This window comes from Rhinichthys klamathensis, unplaced genomic scaffold (assembly GCF_029890125.1).
Source record: "Rhinichthys klamathensis goyatoka isolate OS25496 unplaced genomic scaffold, OSU_Roscu_1.1 h1tg000636l_1, whole genome shotgun sequence".
Taxonomy (NCBI): Eukaryota; Metazoa; Chordata; class Actinopteri; order Cypriniformes; family Leuciscidae; genus Rhinichthys; species Rhinichthys klamathensis.
The window spans coordinates 380408-407370 of record NW_026607082.1 but is presented as its reverse complement, the minus strand read 5'-3'; the positions used below and the strand labels follow the sequence as shown (position 1 = coordinate 407370).

Below are 26963 nucleotides of genomic sequence, written 5' to 3'. Positions count from 1 at the left end.
ATTAAACAGCACGTGTTTTTTCAACATTGATTATAATAAATGTTAACTGAGCAAATCAGCATATTAGAATGATTTTTGAAAGATCATGTGACAATGAAAACTGGAGTAATGGCTGCTGAAAATTCAGCTTTGCCATCACAGCAATAAGTTACATTTTAAAATATATTAAAATAGAAAACAGTTCTTTTAAATTGTAATAACATTTCACTATATCATTGATGTTTTTAGTGTATTTTTGATGCAGCCTTTTTGCGCATAACAGACTTCTTTCAAAAACATAAAAAATCTTATCAACCCCAAACTTTTGTATGGTAATGTATGTTGGTATGACAATGTCACAAGGTCTTACTTGAACTGCCCCACTTCAATATACTCAAACTGCTTCAGAACGAAACCAATGAACACCTGAAACAAACACAGGTTAGTAAAATATAAGCACTGTGCAAGTATAATATAAAAATAAAATAATACCAAGATTTGGTTTGATTCTCAATTAGTGGAGAAAAATGGAACATTGCATGTTGACCCAGTAGGAGTTTGATCCACAGGTTAAAATGACTCGCCTGGTCTGAATCAAGCAAACAGTAGTTGACCCGGAGCTGCACAAGTTGGGACAGTAGGTCCAGCACCTGTCTTTGCAGGCCCACTGAGGTGCTGGTGGTGTACTGCTTCAGAGCTTTAATCACCAGCGGCTCAAACAAACGGATGTGATTATGAATGGCATTCTGAAACACACACAAGGAGTCAACTATTAGCCACTTTTACTGTAGTGAAGGACCAAAATATCGGTGTTGTAATTGTAAAAAAAAATTTGGTAATTAAAATAAAGCTTAAATGAAAATAAAACAAAAAATAGATAAAAAATTCAACTTAGAAACTTTATAAAAAGTTATAAAAAGTTTAAGATAAAGTTTTAGATTTTAAAGCGAAATGGAAATATAAAAACCTAATAAAAATGACAAAAGTACATAACACAATTACTAAAATGAAAATATGAATAATTAAAATAATAGGACACAAGTAATAATAAAATAACACTGTCTGCAAGTTATTGATTTAAAATAAATTTAACATTGTAAAAAATCATTAAATAAATAAGAGCAACAAATAATAAAACCATATACAACAACGACTAATAATAAAAAAATAACAACAATAATAATAATAATAATATGGAACTACTAACTGTTACCTAAACAATACCTTATCAAACAAACAGACCCATCACATAATTAAAAAAATGACACCCAAAATATATCCATTTTAATATATTCTTCATCTACCACAATAAATATATAATTATGTCAGTCAACATCTTTAAAATTTTGGAATATTTTTAGTTTTTTTATTATTATAGTCACATATCATCGGGTAATTTACCTTGTCTCCTCGATGGCGAGTGACATTGGTGATACTTGACCTCAGTTGACTGGAGACTTTTTGCATGACATCAAACCACCTATAGGATCACAGAAAGGACATGTGTACTCATAATGGGCCTCTTTATATCTACAGATAAATCTTTGTGAGGGAATGTTGTTCACTCACCCAGAGGCGTCCTGTTCTTGTTCGGCTTGCACCATGTTTCTGAGGCTGGCGTCTGCCAGAGCCTGGGTAAAGTGAGTGTAAGGAGCCATGAAGCAGTAATGGTAGAGGCCGGGTCTGACGCTGGTCGAGCCAAGCCGCAGAGCTTTGCCCTGGGACCGACATGGGTGAGATGAGGCCCCCTCATACTGAGATGCAAGATTGGTCCCAAATAACGACTTCAAAAGCTGTAAGCAAAGAGCAAACGGTGAAGCCCCGGAAAATCATGGTCTAAAACAGAAGAGTTAGAAATGCGCACGTCTAACCTGCTGAACACACACTGTGGCCATAGTAGGTTCCCGTGAGAAACAGGACTTGAGGTAACCCAGGATCTCTTCAACAGACTAGACAGATAAACACAGGGGGGAAAGTTTGTTCTTAATATTACTTTTGCTCAGATATCATACTTTGTTCATTGAAAAGATATAATTAGGCTTTGACATCATACTTTGCCAATATCATGCAGGGTGGCCAACTCAAGCAGCTGTGAAAGGACATCAAGCGCTGACCTCAGGAAACCGCCAAACTTCTCATTGGTGTTGTGAAGGTCTAATGTGACCTTGGAAAAGAAAACAAAAAATGTAAGCAAGATAAATCCAGTAGGGACGGACATTTCGAATTGAGTACTTGGAATGGGATAAAAAGCGAAGCATGTTATTGTGATATCTTTTCTTAAGATAGTCAATAGAGGTTCTCTTAACCAGTTAGTGCTAACTGAAAATATATACACTCAAGCTCACCAAGGCTTCATTTATTTGATCAAAAATGCAATAAAAACAGTAATGTTGTGAAATATTATTACAATTTAAAATTTTATTTTAATATATTATATATACACTCACCTAAAGGATTATTAGGAACACCATACTAATACTGTGTTTGACCCCCTTTCACCTTCAGAACTGCCTTAATTCTACGTGGCATTGATTCAACAAGGTGCTGAAAGCATTCTTTAGAAATGTTGGCCCATATTGATAGGATAGCATCTTGCAGTTGATGGAGATTTGTGGGATGCACATCCAAGGCACGAAGCTCCCGTTCCACCACATCCCAAAGATGCTCTATTGGGTTGAGATCTGGTGACTGTGGGGGCCATTTTAGTACAGTGAACTCATTGTCATGTTCAAGAAACCAATTTGAAATGATTCGAGCTTTGTGACATGGTGCATTATCCGAGGACGGGTACATGGTGGCCATAAAGGGATGGACATGGTCAGAAACAATGCTCAGGTAGGCCGTGGCATTTAAACAAGGCACACTTTAGGCCCCTTAGTGCCAATTGGGCAAAGAAAACATCCCCCACACCATTACACCACCACCACCAGCCTGCACAGTGGTAACAAGGCATGATGGATCCATGTTCTCATTCTGTTTACGCCAAATTCTGACTCTACCATCTGAATGTCTCAACAGAAACCGAGACTCGTCAGACCAGGCAACATTTTTCCAGTCTTCAACTGTCCAATTTTGGTGAGCTCTTGCAAATTGTAGCCTCTTTTTCCTATTTGTAGTGGAGATGAGTGGTACCCGGTGGGGTCTTCTGCTGTTGTAGCCCATCCGCCTCAAGGTTGTGCGTGTTGTGACTTCACAAATGCTTTGCTGCATACCTCGGTTGTAACGAGTGGTTATTTCAGTCAAAGTTGCTCTTCTATCAGCTTGAATCAGTCGGCCCATTCTCCTCTGACCTCTAGCATCAACAAGGCATTTTTCGCCCACAGGACTGCCGCATACTGGATGTTTTTCCCTTTTCACACCATTCTTTGTAAACCCTAGAAATGTTTGTGTGTGAAAATCCCAGTAACTGAGCAGATTGTGAAATACTCAGACCGGCCCGCCTGGCACCAACAACCATGCCACGCTCAAAATTGCTTAAATCACCATTCTTTCCCATTCTAACATTCAGTTTGAAGTTCAGGAGATTGTCTTGACCAGGACCACACCCCTAAATGCATTGAAGCAACTGCCATGTGATTGGTTGATTAGATAATTGCATTAATGAGAAATTGAACAGGTGTTCCTAATAACCCTTTAGGTGAGTATTTTATTTTATTTTATTTTAATATATTTTAAATTGATTCCTGTGATGTTAAAGCTGAATTTTTAGCATCATTACTCCAGTCTTCAGTGTCACATGATCCTTAAGAAGTCATTGTAATATGCTGATTTTCTGCTCAAGAAAAATGTATTATTATTATCATCAATCTTGAAAACAGTTGCGCTGCTTAATATTTATGTGGAAACCGTGATGCATACTGTCCTGGCTCTTCCAAGCTTTATAATGGCAGTGAATGGCAGTTTCTGTTTTGAAGTCCATAAAAGTGCTAGCCTGGTTCTACCAGACTCTCGTACATTTCATTTGTACAGAGAGTCTGGCCTCTCTCCATTGAGAAACGTTTACTTCCTTGTAGGCGGGTTCTCTGTTAAAGTTCAAAACTATTGGATCTGCCCAGAGTCACTCAGGATCTGCCATAGCCAATCGCTAACGTGTGGTCGTGACGTATGTCATGCGCCGAAACCGGCCGGAAACAACAAGTCCGAATGATCAGAGGATAATGCTTTCTCTTACTGTCTATGGGATTATGTTTAGAATAAGATGTCTGTCAACGAGAGCTGCAGGTTTTGTTCATCGAATTTAAGAGTTCAAGGAACAATTGTAAATTCTAAATGTATATTTGACACTAAGGACAGTGATGTATTCAGTCAACTGTTGAAGCTGGGTCTAATCATTAACAATACGCCGCTGCGGTCGTTTCGGATCTGCCGCAAATGCTGTACAGTGATCACCAGGCTATAGCGGAGTGAGCTGGAAAATCAAACTTTTCCCAAACCCCGTGGGGAGGAGGGCCACAACATCATGGCCACCAGAAAACTTAGCAAACATTGTTCTTGCTCCAGCTTTAACCTCTGTATATTCGGCAGTTTTGCAACAACGGACCAAATAGCTTCTCACGTCTTTCTCCACTGCCATTACTGAACTCCAACTCAAACTGGCGCACTACATCAACCTCTGTTCGCTGATTGGTCCTACAAAAAATTGATTTCTGGAAACCTAAGAATATACAGCAGTCCCAGACGTAGTACTGAAGGAAAATGAAATTGAGCGGAAGTGCGTAGGAGGGCGCAGCCAGGCTATAAAAGTGCATCTGTCCATCATAAAATTGCTCCACACGGCTCCGGGGGGTTAATAAAGGCCTTCTGAAGCGAAGCGATGCGTTGTTGTACGATAAATACCTAGCTTCTGCCAGACGACGTACGCATACTACGCAAGTCGACTTGAGCCACAGGAGTAACCCGTGACGCATGTATGACGTAGGATGTAGGAGAATCGTAAGCTTAGACGCCTCTCACGGTTTAAACAAATAGGGCTGTGCAACAAACTGAAGCTTCTCTTCTATTATATAGAAATCCTCCGACATTACGTTGTGCGTCGAGTCAGGGATTAGTCTTCCACCGTAAATCGATGCGTAATGCCATCTGTCGGAAGCAGTGATGGGAATAACGGCGTTATAAATAAACGGCGTTACTAACGGCGTTATTTTTTTTTAGTAACGAGTAATCAAACGAATTACTGTTTCCCCCGTTACAACGCAGTTACCGTTACTGACAAAAAAAAATGTGGCGTTACTATAATTGAACTCACTGAAGCGGTTTTCATCCGAGTAGGCTCTCTCTCCGCCATAGGACCTGCAAAGTTTTTTTCTCTGGTGTGTGTGTGTGTGTGTGTGTGTGTGTTTATGAGGCACCGGAGTGGACTAAAGCGAAGCGAACGCCGCGAGCGCGCTCAATGCGCGAGAGAGACCGAGTGTGTCCGAGAGCGCGCTCAACAGTTGCGCAAGAGACACCGAGGGTGTCCGAGCATTATATAGTTTGTTTATAAATAAATGACATATTTTAGCATTACACAGCATTATCTATAGCCTATTGGTATCATCTGCAACGTTAATTAATTTACATGGTCATACAAATAAAATCTAAAAAATTACCTACAGGGAACGTTCTGTTTAGGTTATAAACTAAAACCCGAAAATAACCTGCAGGGAACATTCACAGAAAACATCTTTGTTTGACCGGTTGTAAACACAAGCGCCAAACATGTCTAGAATTTGGCTTAAATAACCTCTGATGATGACGTTCGCTATAGGTTATAAAAATAAACCCCCAAAATATTATATTTTAGTATTATATTTTTTTTGTGGTAAATTGTTCAGTATTATATTGAGAGAGCACTTGTTAAACTGTTTACTTTTGTTAGGAAGAAAATACTTAGGCTACAGTATGTCTAATAGTTGTGAAGTTGTGTAACAGTTTTATCATTTTAATATGCACAAAGAGTATGTATTTTTTAATTTTTTCATTATTTTTATTCATTTTTGGTACATTTCTTAAGAAGCATAATTTATTTTTAAATTTATTTGTTGGCCAGTTGGGGTCTGTGCGATATTAAGTATAAACTATCTATAATGTTTTATTGTTCTACTATATTAATGCTAATATTTAGAATAATATATTGAATTTAATAGGCGTCTCTCACATTGTCCCACAGCAACATTAAAATAGAATAAATTATTATTATAAAACATTGAACACTAATCTACACTATTAAGTGTCCATTTCATTTATTTAACATACTGGGGGTATCCAAATTATTTGATATAGGCCTATTTGAATTTTTTTTTTTTTAAAGTAACGCAATAGTTACTTTCTCTGGTAATTAGTTACTTTTATAATGATGTAACTCAGTTACTATTTGTGAGAAGTAACTAGTAACTATAACTAATTACTTATTTTAAGTAACATGCTCAACACTGGTCGGAAGCCAGTATTTATAGTTTATAAAGTTTTAAATATGGGTATTTTTCTTACACAAACGCATCACTTCGCTTCAGAAGGCCTTTATTAACCCCCCCGGGGCCGTGGGGACCACTTTTATGATGGATAGATGCACTTTTATAGACTTCAAAACAGAAATGGCCATTTACTGCCATTATAAAGCTTGGAAGAGTCTGGAAATGTTTTAATATGACTCAAATTGTATTCATATGAAAGAAGAATGTCATATACACCTAGGATGACTTCAGGGTGAGTAAATCATGGGCTAATTTAAATTTTTGGGTGTACTACAGAGCATCTCATCCTCATGGACTGAGCCAGATTTGCCCATTCTTGCTGTGATATCTCTAACATGTCTGGGGGGACATATGTGGTTTGGCACTGCAAGCTGTCCTCCCAGTCTCCCTGTAGCACTGTCTTAGGTGTCTTACATTACGGACATTCCAGTTTACTGCTCTGGCCACATCTGCAGTTCTCATGCCTCCTGCAGCACAGGTCTATGGCATGTTCACACAGGTGAACAGAGCGTTTTCCCCTGCGTTTTTCAAAATCAATAGATAGGTCTACTGACTCATCTACAGAGTCAGATGCATGTCCAATAATTAAACAAGCATGATAAACATTGTTTAAACACTTTCCAAAAGTGATCTGTAAAGCTTATTTGGATTTTACAAAAATGATCATTAAAATATAGCATCCTGAAAAAAGGGACATTTCTTAATTTGCTGAGTTTAGAAATCTTTTGAAACATTATAAAATGCCTTTACTGTCCCTTTTAATGCATCCGTGCTGCATAAATGTAATAATTTCTTACAAAAAGAAAAGAAAAAAAACTTTTAAACAGTAGTATATATAAAAGACAAATCAAAATGCTTATGACTGCAGACTTACTTTGTAGTTAGTGTGTGTAGCTCTCAGTGCATCATAAAGCTTCAGATAAGGAGGAAGGTGATAAAAGCTGCCCATAGTGGTGGACTTGTTAACTGCTGCTATTCCGGTGCTGTCTACTGCTCTACCTGTATGAAAACACAGTGCAAGACAACCGTAAATATTCAATTAATAAATAATGAACAAAGACCCATTTTCCTTGTGTACTCAAAGCTCTGTAGGTGTGACTGTACCTGTGTTGGTTTCTCCTCCTTTCTTTGGGCTCATGGGGGTGTTGCTTGGCTCCGTCATGTCCTTCTCTTTACCCTTCCGTCTGATTGGACTGAGAGAGGGAGTGTTGGCCAATGATGGTAAAGTAGCCTGGCAGGAAGGATTAACAGAAATAATGAAGCTTTTAATATAGTGAGAAAATATGAAATATTACTGATGTGTTGTGCATTTATAGCATTATTATAACCAGACTCTATTGGATGCATTTTTACCTTGACTGCAGGGCCTGGGGGTGTGTCATCCAGCACATGGGCACAGATGTTGAGGATCTTCAGCAGGTGCGAGAACAGCTGCTCCACCATAACAACCAGAGAGCGGTCGTTAAGAGCAGGCCACGCCTCCTCCACCTTAGAGGGGGCGGGGTTAGACTCCTCCTCACCTGCCCATGGACTCTTCATGCACTTTGGTGCAATAGCTTCAAAAACAGGCAGAAAACAACATTTTAAATTCAAACAGATGTAAAAAAATATATATATATATTATAATAATACAAAAAATTTGTGCTCCACAGGTGATACGTCTATCAGCTTTACATAAACGGTATAAAAATCACACTTAATCCTCCTAGGCTGCTCGCTCACGTTTGGCAGATTTTATTTTTGTTTATATTATAACATAAATTAAGTTTCTGTAATCAGTGAGGTTCAAAACTTGATGTACCAGCAAGTAGGTTTCCAGCCAGTAGAAGAGCAGACTGATGGGCGGAGAGATCAAGAGGGAACCAAGCAGAGGAGAGGAGAGACAAAACTATACCGGCCACGCCAACCGTCAGAGACCTGCGCACCTCCTCACTACTGCCAGACTGAGAGAGACTAAAGAAAAAGAGCTCATTTATACCTTTGCAGAGTGAAACAGACAGATAAAACATTGCGCTTGCATTACCAATTGAGCTTGACTTTATTCTCTTTGTACTAACGATATGATCAAGACATCAAATCTAAGCAGGCTTTATTCATGGTCCTGAAGAAAGACATTATTGCCCTAAGGTTCAGTTTATTTTGTGAGTGTGTACCTAAAGGAGCGTCCTCGGCTGCGGTACTGGCTGGAGCGGTTGAGATGAAAGACAGAAGAGCTCACAAAGCCACAGTGCCAGCCTGTGCTCCAGGTGCACACTGGGAACGTGCTGGACAAAAGGAATAGAGCCTCACAACAGCCAAACTGGAGAGATGACATTAAGTAAAGAGATTAGATATTAGGTTCAAATAAGACCACAAAGTTATTTTTTGCAACACCAAACTGAACTATTTCCAACCATACGGAACCCCACAGAGGCCTTTCATTATTATAAAAAAATTTCTGCCTTGTTTTGTTATAGTTTGTTGAGGGAAAAATAAGTTATGATCTTAGTCTAAAACAACCAAAAAAATGTTAACCTCTGTGGAGTCTTGGTATTAAGAGACCGTTAAAAAAAATATATATATAAAACAAAGGGTGGCCTTTAAATCAATTTCAATCAAAAGTTGAGGCACTCACAGTCATGGCTCTGGAAGTGGAGGAGGTGAGGGCATGGGAGATGGCAGTGATGACCCGAGATAGGTTGTTCTCTACGGTAACATCTGGTGCGTTCTGACACAGATTGTAGCCACGGTATGTTCTACAATAAAACAGATCATATAAAGAATAAGATTAAAGCCAAGTAGACTACCATTCAAGCGTTTGTTAGGTCGGCAATGCTTTTGAAAAAAAAGTCTCTTATGCTCACCTAGGCTGCATTTATTTGATAAAAATAAAGTAAAACAGTAATATTGTGAAATATTACTACAATTTAAAACAACTGTTTTCTATTATAATATATCAGCCCAAGAAACATTTCTTCTTATTACTATTGTTGAAAACAGTTGTGTTGCCTAATATGTTTGTAGAAACCATAATAAATTTTTTCAGGATTCTTTGATGAATAGAAAGTTTAAAAGAACCACATTCATTTGCAATAGAACTTAATTAGAATTTAAAGTGCCCTTCATGAATAACAGTATTTATTTATTTTAAAAAATAAAAAAAGGAAATCTGCCAGTTAAACACTAATTAAAGGGATAGTTCACCCAAAAATTAAAATTCTGTCATCATTTACTCACCCTCATGTTGTTCCAAACCTGTATAAAGTTCTGTTGAACACACAGGAAGATTTAAAGAATGTGGGAAACTGAACAGTTCTGGGGCACCATTCATTTCCATAGTATTTTTTTTTCCTACTATGGAAGTCAATGGTGCCCCAAAGTGGCCTGGTTACAAACTTTCTTCAAAATATCTTTCTTTGTTCAGCAGATCAAGGAATTGTATACAGGTTTGGAACAACTTGAGGGTGAGTAAATTATGATTTTTGGATGAACTATCCCTTTAAACACAACACTGGTGTCATGTAAATGGAGTATGTCTATAGTGTACCGTGTGATGGTGCTGACAGTGAACTGTGATGGAGGCTGGGTCTCGTGCATTAGCAGCTGCAGGTACACACTGCTCTGATCTCGTGCTATTGCCACAACCGGGTCTGTTTGAGCCTGGTCACAGTCGTAGAACAACCTGGGCACCAACCTGAGGAGAGAGATCGATCAAAATCAGAGTGTGAGATTTGTGATGTGTAGCTGGGAGATGATTGGTCAAAGATTAAACGTGTAAATACCTGCCGATGGTGTTTGCTGCCACATGTCTCACACGTGGGTCATCATCGCCCAGTAGATAAAGCACAACATCATTCAGAACTCTGTCCTGCAGCCTCAACAACTGATAATATAAAAATTACAATTTTATAATAATTAAATATTAATTACATTTCTTATACTGTAAAATATATTATAAAACATTAGTGGTGTCAAATCGATTAATCGAAATTAATCGCATCTAACATAAAAGTTTGTGTTTACATAATATGTACATACACAGACATATATATGATATATATCAATTTAATAATATATGTACACTACACACACAAATATTACGTAAACAAACTTTTTTGTTAGATCCGATTAATCGACTTGACAGCACTAAAATATTTGTTATATAATATAAATAAAAAATACTGTTCATTTAAAAAAATATATTCAGGAAGTGTAGCTTTTTTTGCAGTTCAAAAATGATTGAAGTTATGATTGTCTCAGGTACAATCATATTTATGCTGAACTGCCAATATATAAATTAATCATTTAACATTGTTTAGAAAAAGATGATCCATGAATTATTACATTAAGCATTTGTATATGGGGTAAAGTGTGTTAGATAATGTTTTGTGATGATTTTATCTAATAAAAAAAATGACCAGTATATTCTTCAGAAATTAATTTACGAAAGAAAGTCATATGAAAACAACAAAGGCGAGTAAATGACAGAATTTTTATTATTATTATTTTGTACTAGATAAATAAAACATGACAAATTAATCCATCTTAAATTGAGAAAGGAGATAAAGAGAGATGACATACCCCAGTGTAGTGATGCTCTCCTTTGTGCAACTTCTCAGTTTTTCTCTCCAAAAAACTTACTAACCTGACAAACACAAAAAACAGGTGATTTTAACATTCAGATGTTTGTGATTTTTCACAAAGTTCAACAGTTATACAGTCATTAAACATATATATGCCTAATAAAAGATTTTATCAAAATGTGCTTTGAAATTCAATCAAATAGTACTAAGTAAAGTTTGTGCCCTCACCGGAAATCTATCTCAGCAAGCGTCTCTAAGAGCTCAGTGCGAACCAGCCAATAAGAGCAGTCCTTCAGGGTCAACAGATCAATGAGCAGTTGGAGGCCAAGTTCACTGAGACTGCCATTGCACAGCGCCATGATACAGTGCTGTGGTTGAGTAAACACACTATAATTATAATCTTCCAAAACTGACAGACAAGCATAAACTAGCATTATTTATGTACAGTATATTCTCACCCTAACAGCAGCACAGGCCATTTTACACGTGACTGAAGATTCATCTTTTAGACTTCGCTGCAGCAGAGGAACAACGTTTTCGATTGTAAGAGAGTTTCCTGAGAAAACAGAAAGACAGAGAATGTGAAGACAGGCCTTAGGATTTTGTCATTCATTTGATCAAGCTGTAGCTGTAGTTTTAACCTGTGACCGAGTGGATTTGGGACAGCCATGTCTCCGTGTTGTAGCGTGTCTTGAGCTGGATAGCTTGGATTAAAGCCCCACACAGGATGGCAGTGGCTCCTCTGATCTGAGGATCCCCGTGTTCAATGTACTGCAGTATATCACTGATGTACTGTTGCTCTGTTGACAAACACAACATCTTCACACACCAGCAGTTGAAGTCACAGCTTGTTTTTGTTTTTTTACTTTTAATATATTTACAAAAAAGACAAGAAAACAAAAACAAAACACTAAAACACAAAAAGACAAAACACAACAAAAAAAGATGTCAAAACAAAACAGAAAAAAAATAGATGAAAACAAAATCATATAGATGTCAAAGCATAACAAAAGAAAGTCCAAATGAAAAATCAGATGTCAAAAACAAAAAAGGTGTCAAAAAACTAGATAGATGTCAAAACAAAACAACAAAAAACAGATGTCAAGACAAAAATTATATTGAATGAAAAAACAAGTAGATGTAAAAAAAAAACAGATGTCAAGACAAAACAAAAGATATATATGAAAACAAAACAGATGTCAAAACTAACTAACTAAATATATGTCGAAACAAAACATGTCAAAACCTAAATAGAACAAAAAACTAAACAAAACAACAAAAATAGATGTCAAAACAAAAGAAAAACAAAACAGATGTCAAGACAAATCAAAAGATAGATATGAAAACAAAACAGATGTCAAACTAACTGACTAAATATATGTCGAAACAAAAAATAGATATCAAAAAACAAAACAAAACAGATGTCAAAACCTAAATAGAACAAAAAACTAAACAAAACAACAAAAATAGATGTCAAAACAAAAGAAAAACAAAACAGATGTCAAGACAAATCAAAAGGTAGATGTCAAAACACAAAACTGATCAAAAACAGACATCAAAACAAAACAAAGTAGACATAAAAAAAAAAGAAATAGTTGTCCTAACAAAAACAAAACAAAAAATAATGTGAAAAAAAAAAAAAAAAAAACAGAGAGCGGGAGATCGATGGATGAACAGGATCATTGTCAGTGAATTTCTCACCATCTGGTTGTTGTCCATCTAGTGGCTGCAGGTAGAGTTTGTTGAAGAAGGCTTCAGGTAGAAGAGCTGCTGCTGCCCCAACACAGCTAACGGCTAACGCCTTAACGCTCACACGCACCTCATTATCAGGAACCAGCCCTACTACATACATACATAATATTTAATGAAGAAACACACTTTAAATGTTCAAATAGCAAACATCAACCCCCAACAGCCTTATATGCTATTGTGAGAGTTCATGTGAAGCTATAGTCATATTTCTCACCATTTCTTTGGCCGGTGAGCAGGAAGGAGGCAGACAGCAGCCGGACACAGTGCACAAGAGGCTCTTCCTTTGGATCAGTATAGTGACCAATATCTCCTTTAATCCTAGATGGCTAAACACACAGAACATACACAAAAAGATGCACAGATTGCACAGTTTAACTATTAGAACTCTGTAAAGGATCTGTGAGGACTTGAGATGTACTACAACATTTTTTACGTGCATGTTCACCTTGTTGTCAAGTTCTGCAGGTTCCAGAACCTCTTCCTTTGGTATGAATCGATCCACACTGCTGTCAGATGATTGCCTGTTGTGACCTTTTCCCTCCAGAAGATGGGGCTTACTTAAAGCTATGCAACAAGAGAAAACAGAACTGTGAGCCAAAAGGATAAATAATAAAGCAAGGTGTATAACTGAGCAAGTGTACAAGTGAGTATGTGTACCCAGTGCTGACTGGGAGAAAGGCTCTGGAGGTTTGTCAGGTTGTGGAGCTGCTCCCTCCTCTTCTTCATCCTGCAGTGTGCCGATCTGCATCCCTGAGTACTGACTCTCACTGCCATCCAGCACCTACATATCACACACATATACAGTACAGATATATATATTATATATGTGCCAATAGAAATGAAGTAAACTCACACAAACAAGCATAAACATTCACAACAACTCATTCATGCAAAGGTACACAAACAACAAACAACAGTCGAACATGCAGCATCACTTTGGGGAACTCATACAAATATTGTTTGATCAAAGCTTAATCATATGCATGTCAAGACAATTTTAGGCCTCACCAACTCGCAGTTGCACTACTGATTGAGGATTTAAGTTTTTAAGTGGTAAGTTTCAGTCTTCTAATTTGGCTGAAATGAGCTTATTAGTTTTTGTTTTCCTCAAATATTTCTTTTTTATTTTATTTTTATTTCAGCTTTAGTTAATCGTAATACTCCAACTTATAAAGTTTTAGCTAGTAGCCAAAGCAACATATCTAATTTTTATTTAAAAAAATTATTAATCTAAAAATATTTTATTTTATCAAAACTATTTATCTAATTTTATTTATCATTTTAATTAACAATAACAACACTGATTCATCTTCAAATGACGATCCCTTAAAACCGATCTGACATCAGCATCATTGTTGTTGGGTCCAGAATGAGGTAAATAAAGGCGTTTGAACACCTCAGGAGAGAGGTCGTGCATGTGGGGGCGGGGCAAATAAGGGGCGGGGTCCTTTCAGGGGCGGGGACGAGCAACAATAACCTCACCCCCTGTCCTCTGCTGACCTGGTCACTACTGCTAGAGGAAGAGATGGCAGAAAAGGTGGAGGAAGAAGACGAGGTAGAGAAGGAGGAAGAGGATGGCCTGTAGATAGATGACTCGCTTTCGGAGTGTGTGTCCGGCCCTTCGGTGGGAGTTGGGGAAGGTGGTGAAGGGTTCCGAGAGCGCCTGCTGGTGATGGTCACACTTACGAGCTCGGCGCAGTCTGAAGGCGTCACGGCGGAGTCCGGCCCCTCTGTAGTCGTCTGGGAACTGTCACTAGGGGGCGACGATGACATGGCTCCCACTGACATCTGGTTGCCATCCGCTATTAAGTCGCCGGACGTGCTGACGACCCCAGCGCCCCCGCTTGAGCTGCGGCTTAGCATGTCCTCCTCATCTTCCTCATCAGGAGTATCAGGCCCTACACCCTGCTCTGATGCACTCAGGTCCACTGAGTCCCCCGGCTGCAGGGTATGCTGGGAGGAGCGTGGCTGCTCTGTGATGATGTCAGATGTGCCAAGAGACGAAACGCCTGATGAGGAGGGAGCTTCACTGGAGCTGTCGCCACCGACCGAGGCTTGGGGAAATGTGAAAGAGTGCAACAATGCATTATTCCTGCTGCACAATACATGAAATGTATTTGTTTGAATCCAAAGAGTATGTAAAATTGAATATTAACTAGATTTTTACATTTTACATTTTATGAAAAATGCTACATTCATGGTGCCATGGTGAAGGTGTGTTGTGTCACTGCTTGCCATTTGACTATATTTTAAAATATGCTGTATTCTTTTGATGGCAAAGCAGAATTTTTCAGCATCATTACTCCAGGCTTCTGTGTCACATGATCCTTCAGAAATCATTCTAATATGCCGATTTGATGCTCAAGAAACATTTCTTATTATTATCAATATTGAAAACAGTTGTGCTGCTTAATATTTTTATGGAAACAGTAATACATTTGTTCTGTATTCTTTGATGAATAGATCAGTTCAAACAACAGGATTTATTTAAAACTGAAATCTTTTGTACTATTGTAAATGGCTTTACTGTCCTATCTGAAAAAAGTATTAATTTTGGTGAATTATTTAAAGGTAATCTTACTGACCCCAAACTTTTGAACAATAGTGTGCATGATTTTCAGGCTCCTAAATATGGCTCTGCTCCTTCCTTTAAGGTAAGTTTATGGGATATTTTTTTCATCTGTCAGGAGAACGTCAAACATAACAGCACACCTCTCCTCAACTTACCTGTGAAGGATCCAGTGGTGACCTCTGCCCTCTCAGGGTCATCCTCCAAACCCTCTTCTTCACCTGACAACAGCTTACCTAAGACAATCACAAGATTCAAGGCATAGCATTATAATATAATACAATAAACATTTTCTATTCCAAACACATTCCTAAAACTCTCATTACATATTCATTATTAAAACTAGGGAAGTTCTACCAACATGCCACAGACAGCCGAGAAATATGTCAGTAGGTTAGACGCAAAATAAGGGCAGACAAGAAGTCACCTTTCTGCTTCCTGAGGAGGAGAGGACTGCATGTTGACCCACCGGCTGTATGCAGGAAACAGGAAGCGAAGAGCAGAAAAAGCCCAAAAATTCATTTGGAGGGTTAGAGGAAGGAATAAGCAGAGAATGAAAAGCACATGCATGGTGAAAAAATTGGATTGCAGTGGTGCAGTCAATCTTGAAGATACAGACAGATTAATGATTAGTTATCAAACAGGATAGAACATATTAATAAGCAGTGTGAGAAATATTAAGAGCTGAATTATTAAGAGTTGTTATTAGTAATAGTGAGTAGCAAATAACTTTACCAACTAAAATCAATTCAACTGAAAAAAGAAAACTTTAACAACTTATAAAGATAACTCATTTATATCGTTTTTACCAATTAATCTGCACTGAACTATCGGTTATCAGTAAATCGATGCAATAGTTTGAAATAGTTATAAAGTGCTACATGTGCTGTTCTTACTACGGTAAATAAAGTTTATGAAGTGATTATGCACAAAATAACGTGTGAGCAAGTTAAAATATATACATCTAAAATGTGAGCACGGTATAACATTCCTGTGAGGGTACGTGGATATATAATATGTACAATTTCATAATATTTTCCCATCCATTTCCATTCCATTTTTTTTCCTCTCTCCCTTCCTTGTAGATTATTTATATAAGTATAGAAGTTATACAAGTAAAAAAAAAAAAATGTTAGTAGTCACCAATTTTTATTTATTATAATAATTACAAAAATGATTATGGTTATGTCATCATTGTTTATTTTATAATAAAATTCAGTAACATTTTACATGAAGTGGGAAGATTTCTTTCATATTATTGATTTTAAAGACTTTTGGCTGATTAATCCGGTTATCAGCCATGTTCTCCAATTTTAGTTATCGGTATAAACAAAATCCAATATTGGTCGACTTCTACTTATTAAAGTCCCTTATATACCCAAAGCAAACCTTATTTTCTCACAAGATGCTTTTCCATTGACAGTTTAACAAAGACGACTGACCAAACTTTTGTGGCATGAGCACTAATAGGATAAACGCAACGGTCTGTATGATGCGATATTTACCAATGAGCTCGAGGATGCTGCCACTGCGTGCGCGGCTCTCGGTCTCTTCTCTGAAGACACTGGTGTGTGTGATTTTGCCGCGTGTGATGAGTGCGTTCAGGAGCTCAGGGGGAGGAGTGCGAAACACCTGCTGCAGAAGCTCCAGAGATGCCGTCACCACATTATGATCCCAGTGCTGCGTGTAGTGCAGGGTCAGTTCATAGACCTAAGAACACAAGAAAGGGCTTTACACGTGCACAAACACACAGCCACACGGAATGAATCACTCCAACACACATAGACAAACATAATAAAGCAACCAACTCTAAACTCCAAAATTATCTGTACAACTAGAAGTGATCATAACATTTTTCCAATTATAATGTTGGGTTTTGTGCATTAAAAACAGTTCATAGTTAGTTACATAATCATTTTAACCCTCTCTATAAACCCTAAGAATTAAAAAGTGTGCATTTGCTATTGTACCTTTAAAAATGTTAAATGACTTATTTTTGTAAATGTCATGATTGCCTAAAACAAATAACGGCAACCCTCCTAAGTTGCTGAATGGGGATGATATATAAATATTGGTGGTCATGTCATAACAGTTATGACATTATCACAAACATGATTTCTGAACTACATGTTCTACATTTCTTTTACATACAGTACCAAGGATGCATTAAATGGATCCAAAAATTACAGACTTTTACATTGTTACAAAAGATTTATATTTCAAATATAAACTTTTGAACTTTCTATCAAGCAAAGAATCCTAAAAAAAAAAAAAAAGATCGTATGATTGTTTCCATAAAAATATAAGCTGCGCAACTGTTTTTATATAATAATAGGATTATACATTCATTATAAAAAAATGTTTCTTGAGCAACAGATCAGCACATTAGATTGATTTTTGAAGGATCATGTGACACTGAAGAATATAATGATGTTAAAAATTCAGCTTTACCATCACAGGAATAAATAACATTTAAAAAAAATATTCAAATAAAAACAGTTAGCCTACTTTAAATTGAAAATATTATTTTTTTTAAACTACTGCATTTTTTATCAAAAACATTTGTAAAAAAAATCTCACAGACTCCAAACTTTTGAACGGTAATATATGAATTTCAATAAATGGCAGGTTAAGTCAGGAAAATCCTGTTTTCCATTAGATCAATATGTTAAATCACAAAGATGCAATGAAGTTTATTAGCTCTGGCACCTGTACGAGTTGCTCAGGTGCAGGAGTGACGTCTGCCTCTTTACGAACGAGCCCAAAGCTGCCCTTCAGACTGCTGTTAGGAGCCTGCTGCTGAAGAAGAGGCATCAGGTAGCGCAACGTCAGTAAGACACCCAGAATCAGGTGACTGGAATGCTCTTCATCCACCGGCACTACCAAACCTGAGAGAGAGGAAGAAAACAGGCAACTGAATGAAGACATTTGAAGCGGGCGGTTTTGCCGGAGTCTGTTTGTCCAGTGTGTGGGCGTCCTACCGAGCAGCACGTTGAGGAGCCATGTGTAGAAGTAGTGTGTTCTGCGTGAGTGCTGACACACGCTGACAGCCGAGCTGGCCGCTGTTCGGCGAATAGTGGGAGAACTGGACTTCAGGTTGGCAACAAAGGCCTTCAGCACCATCTAAATAAACATTCATAAGTGCAACATTTAAAATGACCGCATATGAATAAGAGTCATTTAAAAAGTGGGATTTATACATTTCGGAAATCCTATTAAGTTGCTTTATTAATTATAACACTGCTTTATATATAAATAATACTTTAACTGTAGTTTAGGTTTTTATGCAAGTCTAGGAACATGATTGCTTATGCACAAACTTTTTCATTTTTGACTTTTTAACTGAATTTTTAATTTGTGATCCCTCTTTTGCAAAAGATTGCATAAATAAGGATATAATCAGTGGTGGAAGTGACCGAGATTCATCGGGGGACCCTATTTGAGGACATATTTAATATTTTTAAACCATAGATGCAGAAAATCCCACTATATTTATGCATTCAATTATTTGCATCTGGAGGCTACAGTATTACATGGATAAAACATGGATCTATTATGTTAACTGGAACTCTGTCCCCCCTCTAAATTCCCTCCCTGGACTCAGTTTCTATTTCAATTAAATGCTGTTCTAAAAAAGAATAACTTTCTATTCATCAAAAAATCCTGGAAAAAAATGGATTATGGTTTCCACGAAAATATTAACCATTATCATCAGTGTTTCCAACATTGAGAATTATAATAATCATTGTTAATAATTAAGCACCAATAATAATTGAGCAACAAATCAGCATTTTAGAATGATTTTTGAAAGATCATGTGACACTGAAGATTGGAGTAATGGCTGATGAAAAATCAGCTTTGCCATCACATGAATAAATTATATTTCAAAACATTAAAGTAGAAAACAGCTATTTTAAACGATGATAATATTTCGCAATATTACTGTTATTTACTGTATTTTTGATCAAATAAATGCAGCCTTGGTGAGCATAAGAACTGTAGTTAACCGTTTAAGCAGTCCTAACATGTTTGCATAGCTACACAAATTGATTTGTCTTTGTTTCCTGTCTTCCCAATGACCTTCACTTGACCTTGCATATGAAATGAGAACATCAGAAAACAGCACTAAAATGACAATTCCCCTGTCTTTAAATGTGAATGTGTTCTTGGCAAGGGAACAGACAGTTTCCGTCTCTAACTGATGTGAGGGAGCGGAGGCTCATGGAAAATTAAATCCAATCTGACTGAGTCACATTCCATATTGAGAAGATGATGTCACCACTGCGCATTTACAGCTTCAGACAGTGAGAGAAGATAACAGTGAGGGAAATCCCGCACTGAAGTGCCAAATCACAGAATTCAGGCCAGGGGAATCTTAACTGACATGTCAAATGAATGAGGCCACCCTGAATGGTTAATATTGCTGTGGCATGACTTTTGAGTCGAGGTACATTTCCACCTGAAAATCAGGTGATGTGTTCTTTGGAAACCTTTTACTTTGACAAACATTCAACTAAACCAAAAACACAGTATTGGCTTAGGTTACAGTGGTTTCCTTTGGGTTTTTTAAAAGCTAGCACAATATTTCATTAGTACTGAACTCACAGACTGCATTAAATACCTTGATCTCTCCGTCATTGGCGAAGTGTCCAAGGGCAGACATGATTTTAGGAATTGAAGAAGAAAGAGTTTCCTGCACAGTCTCCTCCTGACGTTTTGTGATCCGTGTCAGACATGGCAGCAGATTCACAAGGTACGGCCTAAAAGAAAAAAAGAGAGAAAGATAAAGATAAGAGTGACTGAGGATACATTCCTGTATGTTTGCTGATCGATACAATTAGAAGAAGCATGTTACAGCTTTTTCTAAATCTGAATTTCACTTTGTAATCACTAACCCAGGATCAGTTTCGCTTATTTCTGAACAGACCAATGGAAGTAACTGACTTTAAGTCAATAAGCATACCTGCATTTCTGTGGACGCACCAGGTGAGCAAGCTCAGCAAACCTCCACAGGGCTGCCCGCAGACTCCGAGAGGCAGCGTTCTGTGACAATAGACACAGAGTAATGCTCGGTTAGCGATCAGTACAGGTCATTAGAGAGAACAAGACCCCTGTACTCTGGCAGTCAAAAGTTTGGAATAGTTAAGACTTAAATGTTTCTTAATCAAGTTTCTTTTGCTCACCAAGGCTGAATTTATTTGATCAAAAAAACAATTTAAAATAAATGTTTTCTATTATGTGAGCTGAATTTTCTGCAGCTGTTCCATAAGTCTTCAGTGTCACATGATCTGTCAGAAATCATTATTATTATTACTTTTATATTATTATTGCTGCTCATATTTTCAGCTGTTTTTCTCTTTCAGCCAAAAACACAATTTTCCGCAGATGATTTTCGGAAGCCGAAATTTCAGTGCATCCCTAAAAAAAAGCCAGACAAACTTTTGTTCCTGGTGAAAATACATTCAAACCCATAAAGAGAAAAATGCAATCTGATTCACCTTTTTAATCTCTTTATAAAGTTCAAGCTGCAGTCTAGGCAAGTTGGAATCCATCAATGCCTGAAAAGAAAAACATATATATTTTCTAAATGTCATAATCATTTGTTAACAAACAAGTATTCATTACTTCAATAGCATTACCTACCCTAACCCTGCATTAAATTACTACATTTTTAGCTAACTGTGATTATGTACATTTCTGAAATACATAACTTAGACAAGTTACCTCTGATAACAGAACACTCTAAATTGTAATATGGACTTTCTTTTTTCTGTAAAGCTGCTTTGAAATAATGTGTATTGTGAAAAGCGCTATACAAATTACCATGAATTGAAAAACACAAAGAAATTATATTATAATTAAATACAAAACATCACTATAATCATCATCCAAATGAATATATGACATACAAACAATGCATGACTTACTTTGATGATTTTGTTTAGGCACTCATCTGCCACCATCCTGACGTCAGACTCCTTGTCGTCGCTGCACAGCAAGAACATTTCCATAGCAATTCCGAGCAGTTTCTGGAACTCTGGAGACGTCCTAATAACAAAGTGCAATAACATACATTACACATACAGCTAACAATACTAGTGTGCTAAACATGATGGGCTAAAGCTCTTAAATTAGCACTGGCCTGGATAAAATATGGTCATTAATTATGAACATTAAGTACCGCTTTGTCCATTTATTTTAGCCATTTGATTGAGTTTATAGCAAATCAGCATATTAGAAGGATCATGTGACACTGAAGACTGGAATAATGGCTGCTGAAAAGTGAAAATGTAGAATTGCCATCACAAGAATAAATTACATTTTAAGATTATTCAAATAGAAAGGAGTCATTATAAATTGTAATAATATTTCACTATATTACTGTTTTTAATGTATTTTTGATCAGATAAATGCAGCCTTGGTGAGCATAAGAAAGTGAGACTTAAAAAAAGAAAGAAATATTTTCGACCCCAAACTTTTAAACACATGCTGACCTACAGGCGAAGGACAGCACATTTCTAATGTGATTCAAACAGATCAAAACACGTCTGTTTTGGATTTTTAAAAGTATACAATAATCTAATATGTTTTGCTGTTTTTACAAGTGCATTAAAGCTGAAAGAACTGGACTTAACTGAACTGCTAGAATTCACGTTAAACTTTGCTAGGTGATCTGTGATAAATGAGGGGTTTTCATCTTAAATACCTTCACTGAATTTGCATTCCAAAGATGAAAAAAACCAACCTAGCCTCAGCACCAATAGGCTTTTGCAAATGACTCATAAAACGTGACCAAATCTGATTATCCTTAAAGTCCCACTCCGATCATATTTTGAGCTATTTTTAAACATTCCCAGTGGTCTTTAAATTATGATTATGCCATTTTTAGCAAAAATCACAAAACTTGTGCCGTTTTCTGGGACTTCGCTTCAGCAGAGCGGCAGTAGCTCATTAGCAATTCGCCTATGCGTTGTGGGCGGAGCCGTTGGCACGGAGACGACCCTCCCCCTGCCCGTTGCTGAGAGCTCTGTCTCTCCCGCTAGCTTACACCCCCAATACCGGTGGGGCAACAGTATTATATATACGTTAATTATTATTATCCGAAGTTAATCAAAGTTATCACCGATCACCGATCATTATTTCACTCCAAGACGTCGCGTGTGGAGACGCCCAGTGGAGTTACTACGTCACAACTCCAGTCTATTTTAGCCGGCATTTTAGCGTCTGCTACTGATTCACAGCCATTTGAATGTAGAAATACTCAGAAATACAACTTTGAGCTTTTTTTTCTTAAGATATGTCCTCTAACATCAGAAAAATGCCACAAGAACATGTTAACACCTAGAAAAACATTATTTTCATCGGAGTGGGTCTTTAATCTGACGTGCCCCTCCATTGACTGTTGCATACCTCAGCGACTGTGCCACGATGTTTTCACATATCGTCAAGCAATGAGTCACTCTGTCCTTTTTGGTTGTAGCAAGGTCTTTTTTTCTGTAAGAAAACACAGTGTTACTGTGGAAGTCATGAAAACAAAATAAAATGAATAAGAACATTTCATGAATAATGTAATCACATTATTTGAATCACTATTTGTCTACAAAGTAAAACAGATCATTTTGGATAGATGAACAATAATTAATATTGTATTATTAATTAAATCCCTGTGAAATTTCAATGTAAACACACCATCTTCAGCACAGATATAATATGCAACTCAACCTCTAATCAGAAGAAATTGAGCTGAAAATCAGACATTAATCTGTAAGGGAGTACATTATGTTGGGCCACAGTAGTTAGGCAAATTGTGTTTAATTTGTCAGCGCTGCTGATTACCTAAATCCATTAGGTTAATGCAATCTTGCTAACATAGCAGCAATAAAGATGTTCTTCTGGATTGCAGCGCATATAAAATCACTTTTCACTGGTGGTGATCCACAACAAAACTGAATTTATTTAAACACAAACAAATGACATCAGTAGATGAGCATTCTTCAACCTTTAAAAACTATATAATAGGTCATCTATTGCAGTGGTTGATCACTTGGCTGCTCTTAAAGGGTTAGTTCACCCAAAAATGAAAACTATCCCATAATTTACTCACCCTCAAGCCATCCTAGGTGTATGTGAGTGACTTTCTTTTTTCAGCCAAACACAATTAGAGTTATATTAAAATAATAGCCTGGCTCTTCCCAGCTTTACAATGGGAGTGAATGGTACCTTAGATTTTGAAGCCCAAAAAAAGCGCATCCATCCATCATAAAGTAATCCATCCATACGGCTCAAGGAGGTTAAAGGGATAGTTCACTTTGAAATTAATTTTTGATATGTTTTAGCTTACCTCAAGGGCATCCAAGATGTAGGTGTCTTTGTTTCCGCAGTAGTTTCAATTTTGATATTTTTAAGTCAAACCGTTCTTGTCTGTCAGTCATATAATGCAGGTCTAAACACAGCCACGTCCAAGTGATCTGAGGGCGCGGGCGCTTCGGTCTTTTCCGGCAAGCGCCGGAAGTGAACTCTCGTGCATATACGTCACTCATTGTTTACACAGAGCAGAGATTGTAGGTAAGACGGCTAATTAAAATGGTACTAATTTGCGCTTATCCGGGATGTTTAAACCGTCGTAAAAGAAAATAATAAAAAAATATAAAAAATTGTATGAGTGACGTACACGCACGCGCGAGAGATCACTTCCGGCGCTTGCCGGAAAAGACCGAAGCGCCTGCGCCCTCAGATCACACACAAACCGCTCGTTTCGTGTCTTAGGCCATCAATGTGTACTTACATTTAAGACAAGTCATTAAATCATGTTTAATTTGGACTTCTCTGTGCATGCTCTTTGAGGGAGTGACCATAGACATGCATTATATGACTGACAGACAAGAACGGTTTGACCTAAAAATATCAAAATTGAAACTACTGCGGAAACAAAGACACCTACATCTTGGATGCCCTTGAGGTAAGCTAAAACATACCAAAAATGAATTTCAAAGTGAACTATCCCTTTAATAATGGCCTTCTGAAGTGAAGCGATGCGTTTTTGTCAGAAAAAAATCCATATATATAACTTTATAAACAAATTACTGGCTTCCGGTAAAGGCCGTATACAAGTCAAGTTCCGGTGGAAGAGTGAGCTCTGACCCAACGCATGACATATTGAACACGGAAGTGCAGGGGATAGAGCAAAAAACACTAGAAGAGTTTTAGAATTAGAATTAGAAGACTACTAGAAATGTCGGAGGAGCTTGAGTTTGTTGCACAGCCCTATTTGTTTTAACCGTGAGAGGCGTCTATTCTCTCCTAGCTTACGCTACGCCTTCGTCGGGTCAGAGGTCAGTCTTCCGCCGGAACTAGACTCTAGGTTAATGTGCGGACGGATGTTACTGGAAGCCAGTTTCTAAAGTTATATGGATATTTTTCTCACAAAAACACATTGCTTCACTTCAGAAGGCCATTTTTAACCCCCTGGAGCCGTATGGATTACTTTTATGATGGATGGATGTGCTTTTTTGGGCTTCCAAAAACAAGGTACCATTCACTCCCATTATAAAGCTTGGAAGATCCAGGATATTTTTTAATAACTGTTTAGACGCCTAGGATAGCTTGAGGGTGAATAAATTATGGGATCACTCATTTTTAAACTAACCCTTTAACATCCAAAATAGTACTAAACCAAACAGTTTATCTTGTGAGGTTTTATCCACAATAATGTAAATCTGTCTCATTAACAGAACAATCATTTATTAATTCTCATTAATTAACAAATGCTCAGTGCTGATAAAATGCAAAGTGAACCATCCCAATGCTCCGTGTGTCCTAAATGAAGAAATCACTCAATTTTCAAATAATTCCCATCCAACGACTTTTCAAACGTATTTATTTAGAGTTTGTTGTTTAAAGCATTTAATATACTTCGAAATATGATTTTAAAAAGCTTTTCTAATTAAAATAGCATTTCCACTTTGAAATGAACCAGTGATAATCAATAGAATGTTCTTCATCTGATTTTATCAGAATTACGACATCATATTAATCCTCAATACTTCAAAACCAACTATGCTGAGACCATATAATTCAACACTTCACAAAATGTTTAATATATATTCAACTTAAGAGCTAGCAACACCAGAAAAATAATGGCTCTTGCATCTAATACATGTGTGAGGCACAAAATATTGTGAATTTGCAAGATATTCAGTGTGACTGGGGTGACAATTAAATAGTTGTAGCTAAAACTTGGCTTGAGCCATCCATTCATTCTCTGATACAGATTAGTCAAAGTGTATAATAAATATCTGGCATATTTTGGGGAGCTGACAAGACAAGAAGATGGAAAAACCAAGAGGCTGCATTCAAACACAGATTTTCAGCTTCATACAAAATAAATATTATATAAACACTTTCCAGTATCTGGTTTTGTAACAGTACTCAAGAAATAAGGAGTTATTTCTTGGTTCATTTATATACAATAACATGCTTCCTACGTTTTCTAAAGGAGTGCGTACTGTTTATCTCGAAATTGGCGCAGAATCTATGACAGGCTGTATGACACTTCTAACGAGTTGAGCACCATGTGATTTTTAAACCCAAGACAACAACTACAATCATCCTTATACGAGAAAACACTCAGCCCTCATGCATGTGATAATAACAATAGTATGGCGACTGTGTCAGGTGATGTCAGCACCCTGATGATGATGATGATGATGATGATGATAATAATGATGATGAATCATCGAAGCGTTAAACTGCATTAAAAACAATCAGTTCAGCACTCACTGTTTCTGGACGAGCTCCTCGGCCGACAGCGGGCCTTGCTGCTGCTGGAATGATTTAAGAGACTCAAACGCTTTCATCAGTTTCTCCATGGTGGCCATTTTAACAGAAGCACTGGTCTAGATGGAGTCTGATTGGAGAGCTGATAATATTTACAAACTCAACACTTCAGCCAGTGTAGCAGCGCTGATAGCGAGCGCTGCTGTGCAGAATGCCGAAGGGAAACTGAAGGTGTCGTCGAGATTGGACACCGCTTCCAGGGTCCAAACCCCCCTTAAATTCGATTTAATTTCCACACACCATACGATTATGACCAGTATTCAAACAAAATGTTCAGAGGGTAGTTGATAACATGTCCAGTTCTGAAAGCCATCTTAATGCAGGGTTCGGGGAGCAACGGTTCTGCTGTATTTCCGGGTAATAAAACTCCTGTCAAAATGAAAGTCCTCTATTTCATAATAAAATCTGTGAAGATGTATCTATAAGAAGTCTGGGTGACATGCATTTTGACTTAAGCAGATCAATTATTAAAGTAGCTATTTTAACTTGTGACTGTGATCTCTTTTTCTGCAAAAAAATAGGCTACATGTTATTGCCTTCGCTCCATGCTTTATCCCTGTCCATAATCTATGTTGATAACTTCTAAAAGTTTGTAAAAAAAAAAAGAAGTAAAAAAAAAAGGAAGTTTCTGGAAACACTCACTTTATACATTGAGACGTGTCTTTATTTTTTCATAAATAAAGTTTTAAAAGCAACTTTGATTGTGAATCATAAAAACATGGAACACATATTCACAATATGTCCATAGGAGGAGCTAGACATTATATAAAATATTGTATGAGTAGCCACGGCCACTTTCATTTTTAAAAAGTA

At 37.1% G+C, this 26963-nt stretch overlaps 1 protein-coding gene across 4 annotated transcripts in view; it reads right to left on the bottom strand.

The window, feature by feature from the left end:
* The window catches only part of htt (huntingtin), a 53073-nt gene extending 26562 nt beyond the window's left edge, over positions 1 to 26511 (bottom strand). Inside the window, exons 1-34 of one of the 4 annotated variants that reach the window (XM_056241338.1) lie at positions 26094 to 26511; positions 22725 to 22808; positions 21242 to 21362; positions 20813 to 20872; positions 20278 to 20357; positions 19936 to 20074; positions 18296 to 18437; positions 18024 to 18202; positions 16820 to 17024; positions 15742 to 15786; positions 15473 to 15550; positions 14246 to 14799; positions 13403 to 13526; positions 13191 to 13309; positions 12960 to 13071; positions 12695 to 12835; positions 11635 to 11793; positions 11452 to 11549; positions 11222 to 11361; positions 10992 to 11055; positions 10193 to 10293; positions 9958 to 10104; positions 9046 to 9166; positions 8585 to 8730; positions 8233 to 8384; positions 7785 to 7987; positions 7536 to 7662; positions 7306 to 7430; positions 2033 to 2143; positions 1851 to 1928; positions 1549 to 1772; positions 1381 to 1459; positions 564 to 725; positions 350 to 405 (exon numbers count right to left, since the gene is read on the bottom strand). In XM_056241338.1, coding sequence (XP_056097313.1) covers positions 350 to 405; positions 564 to 725; positions 1381 to 1459; positions 1549 to 1772; positions 1851 to 1928; positions 2033 to 2143; positions 7306 to 7430; positions 7536 to 7662; positions 7785 to 7987; positions 8233 to 8384; positions 8585 to 8730; positions 9046 to 9166; positions 9958 to 10104; positions 10193 to 10293; positions 10992 to 11055; positions 11222 to 11361; positions 11452 to 11549; positions 11635 to 11793; positions 12695 to 12835; positions 12960 to 13071; positions 13191 to 13309; positions 13403 to 13526; positions 14246 to 14799; positions 15473 to 15550; positions 15742 to 15786; positions 16820 to 17024; positions 18024 to 18202; positions 18296 to 18437; positions 19936 to 20074; positions 20278 to 20357; positions 20813 to 20872; positions 21242 to 21362; positions 22725 to 22808; positions 26094 to 26191 — 4574 coding nt within the window. In that variant the 5' untranslated portion in view covers positions 26192 to 26511. The remainder of the gene's footprint in view (positions 1 to 349; positions 406 to 563; positions 726 to 1380; positions 1460 to 1548; positions 1773 to 1850; positions 1929 to 2032; positions 2144 to 7305; positions 7431 to 7535; positions 7663 to 7784; positions 7988 to 8232; positions 8385 to 8584; positions 8731 to 9045; positions 9167 to 9957; positions 10105 to 10192; positions 10294 to 10991; positions 11056 to 11221; positions 11362 to 11451; positions 11550 to 11634; positions 11794 to 12694; positions 12836 to 12959; positions 13072 to 13190; positions 13310 to 13402; positions 13527 to 14245; positions 14800 to 15472; positions 15551 to 15741; positions 15787 to 16819; positions 17025 to 18023; positions 18203 to 18295; positions 18438 to 19935; positions 20075 to 20277; positions 20358 to 20812; positions 20873 to 21241; positions 21363 to 22724; positions 22809 to 26093) is intronic. The other 3 variants (XM_056241339.1, XM_056241340.1, XM_056241341.1) reach the window with 3 other exon arrangements.
* Positions 26512 to 26963: the final 452 nt, after the last annotated feature.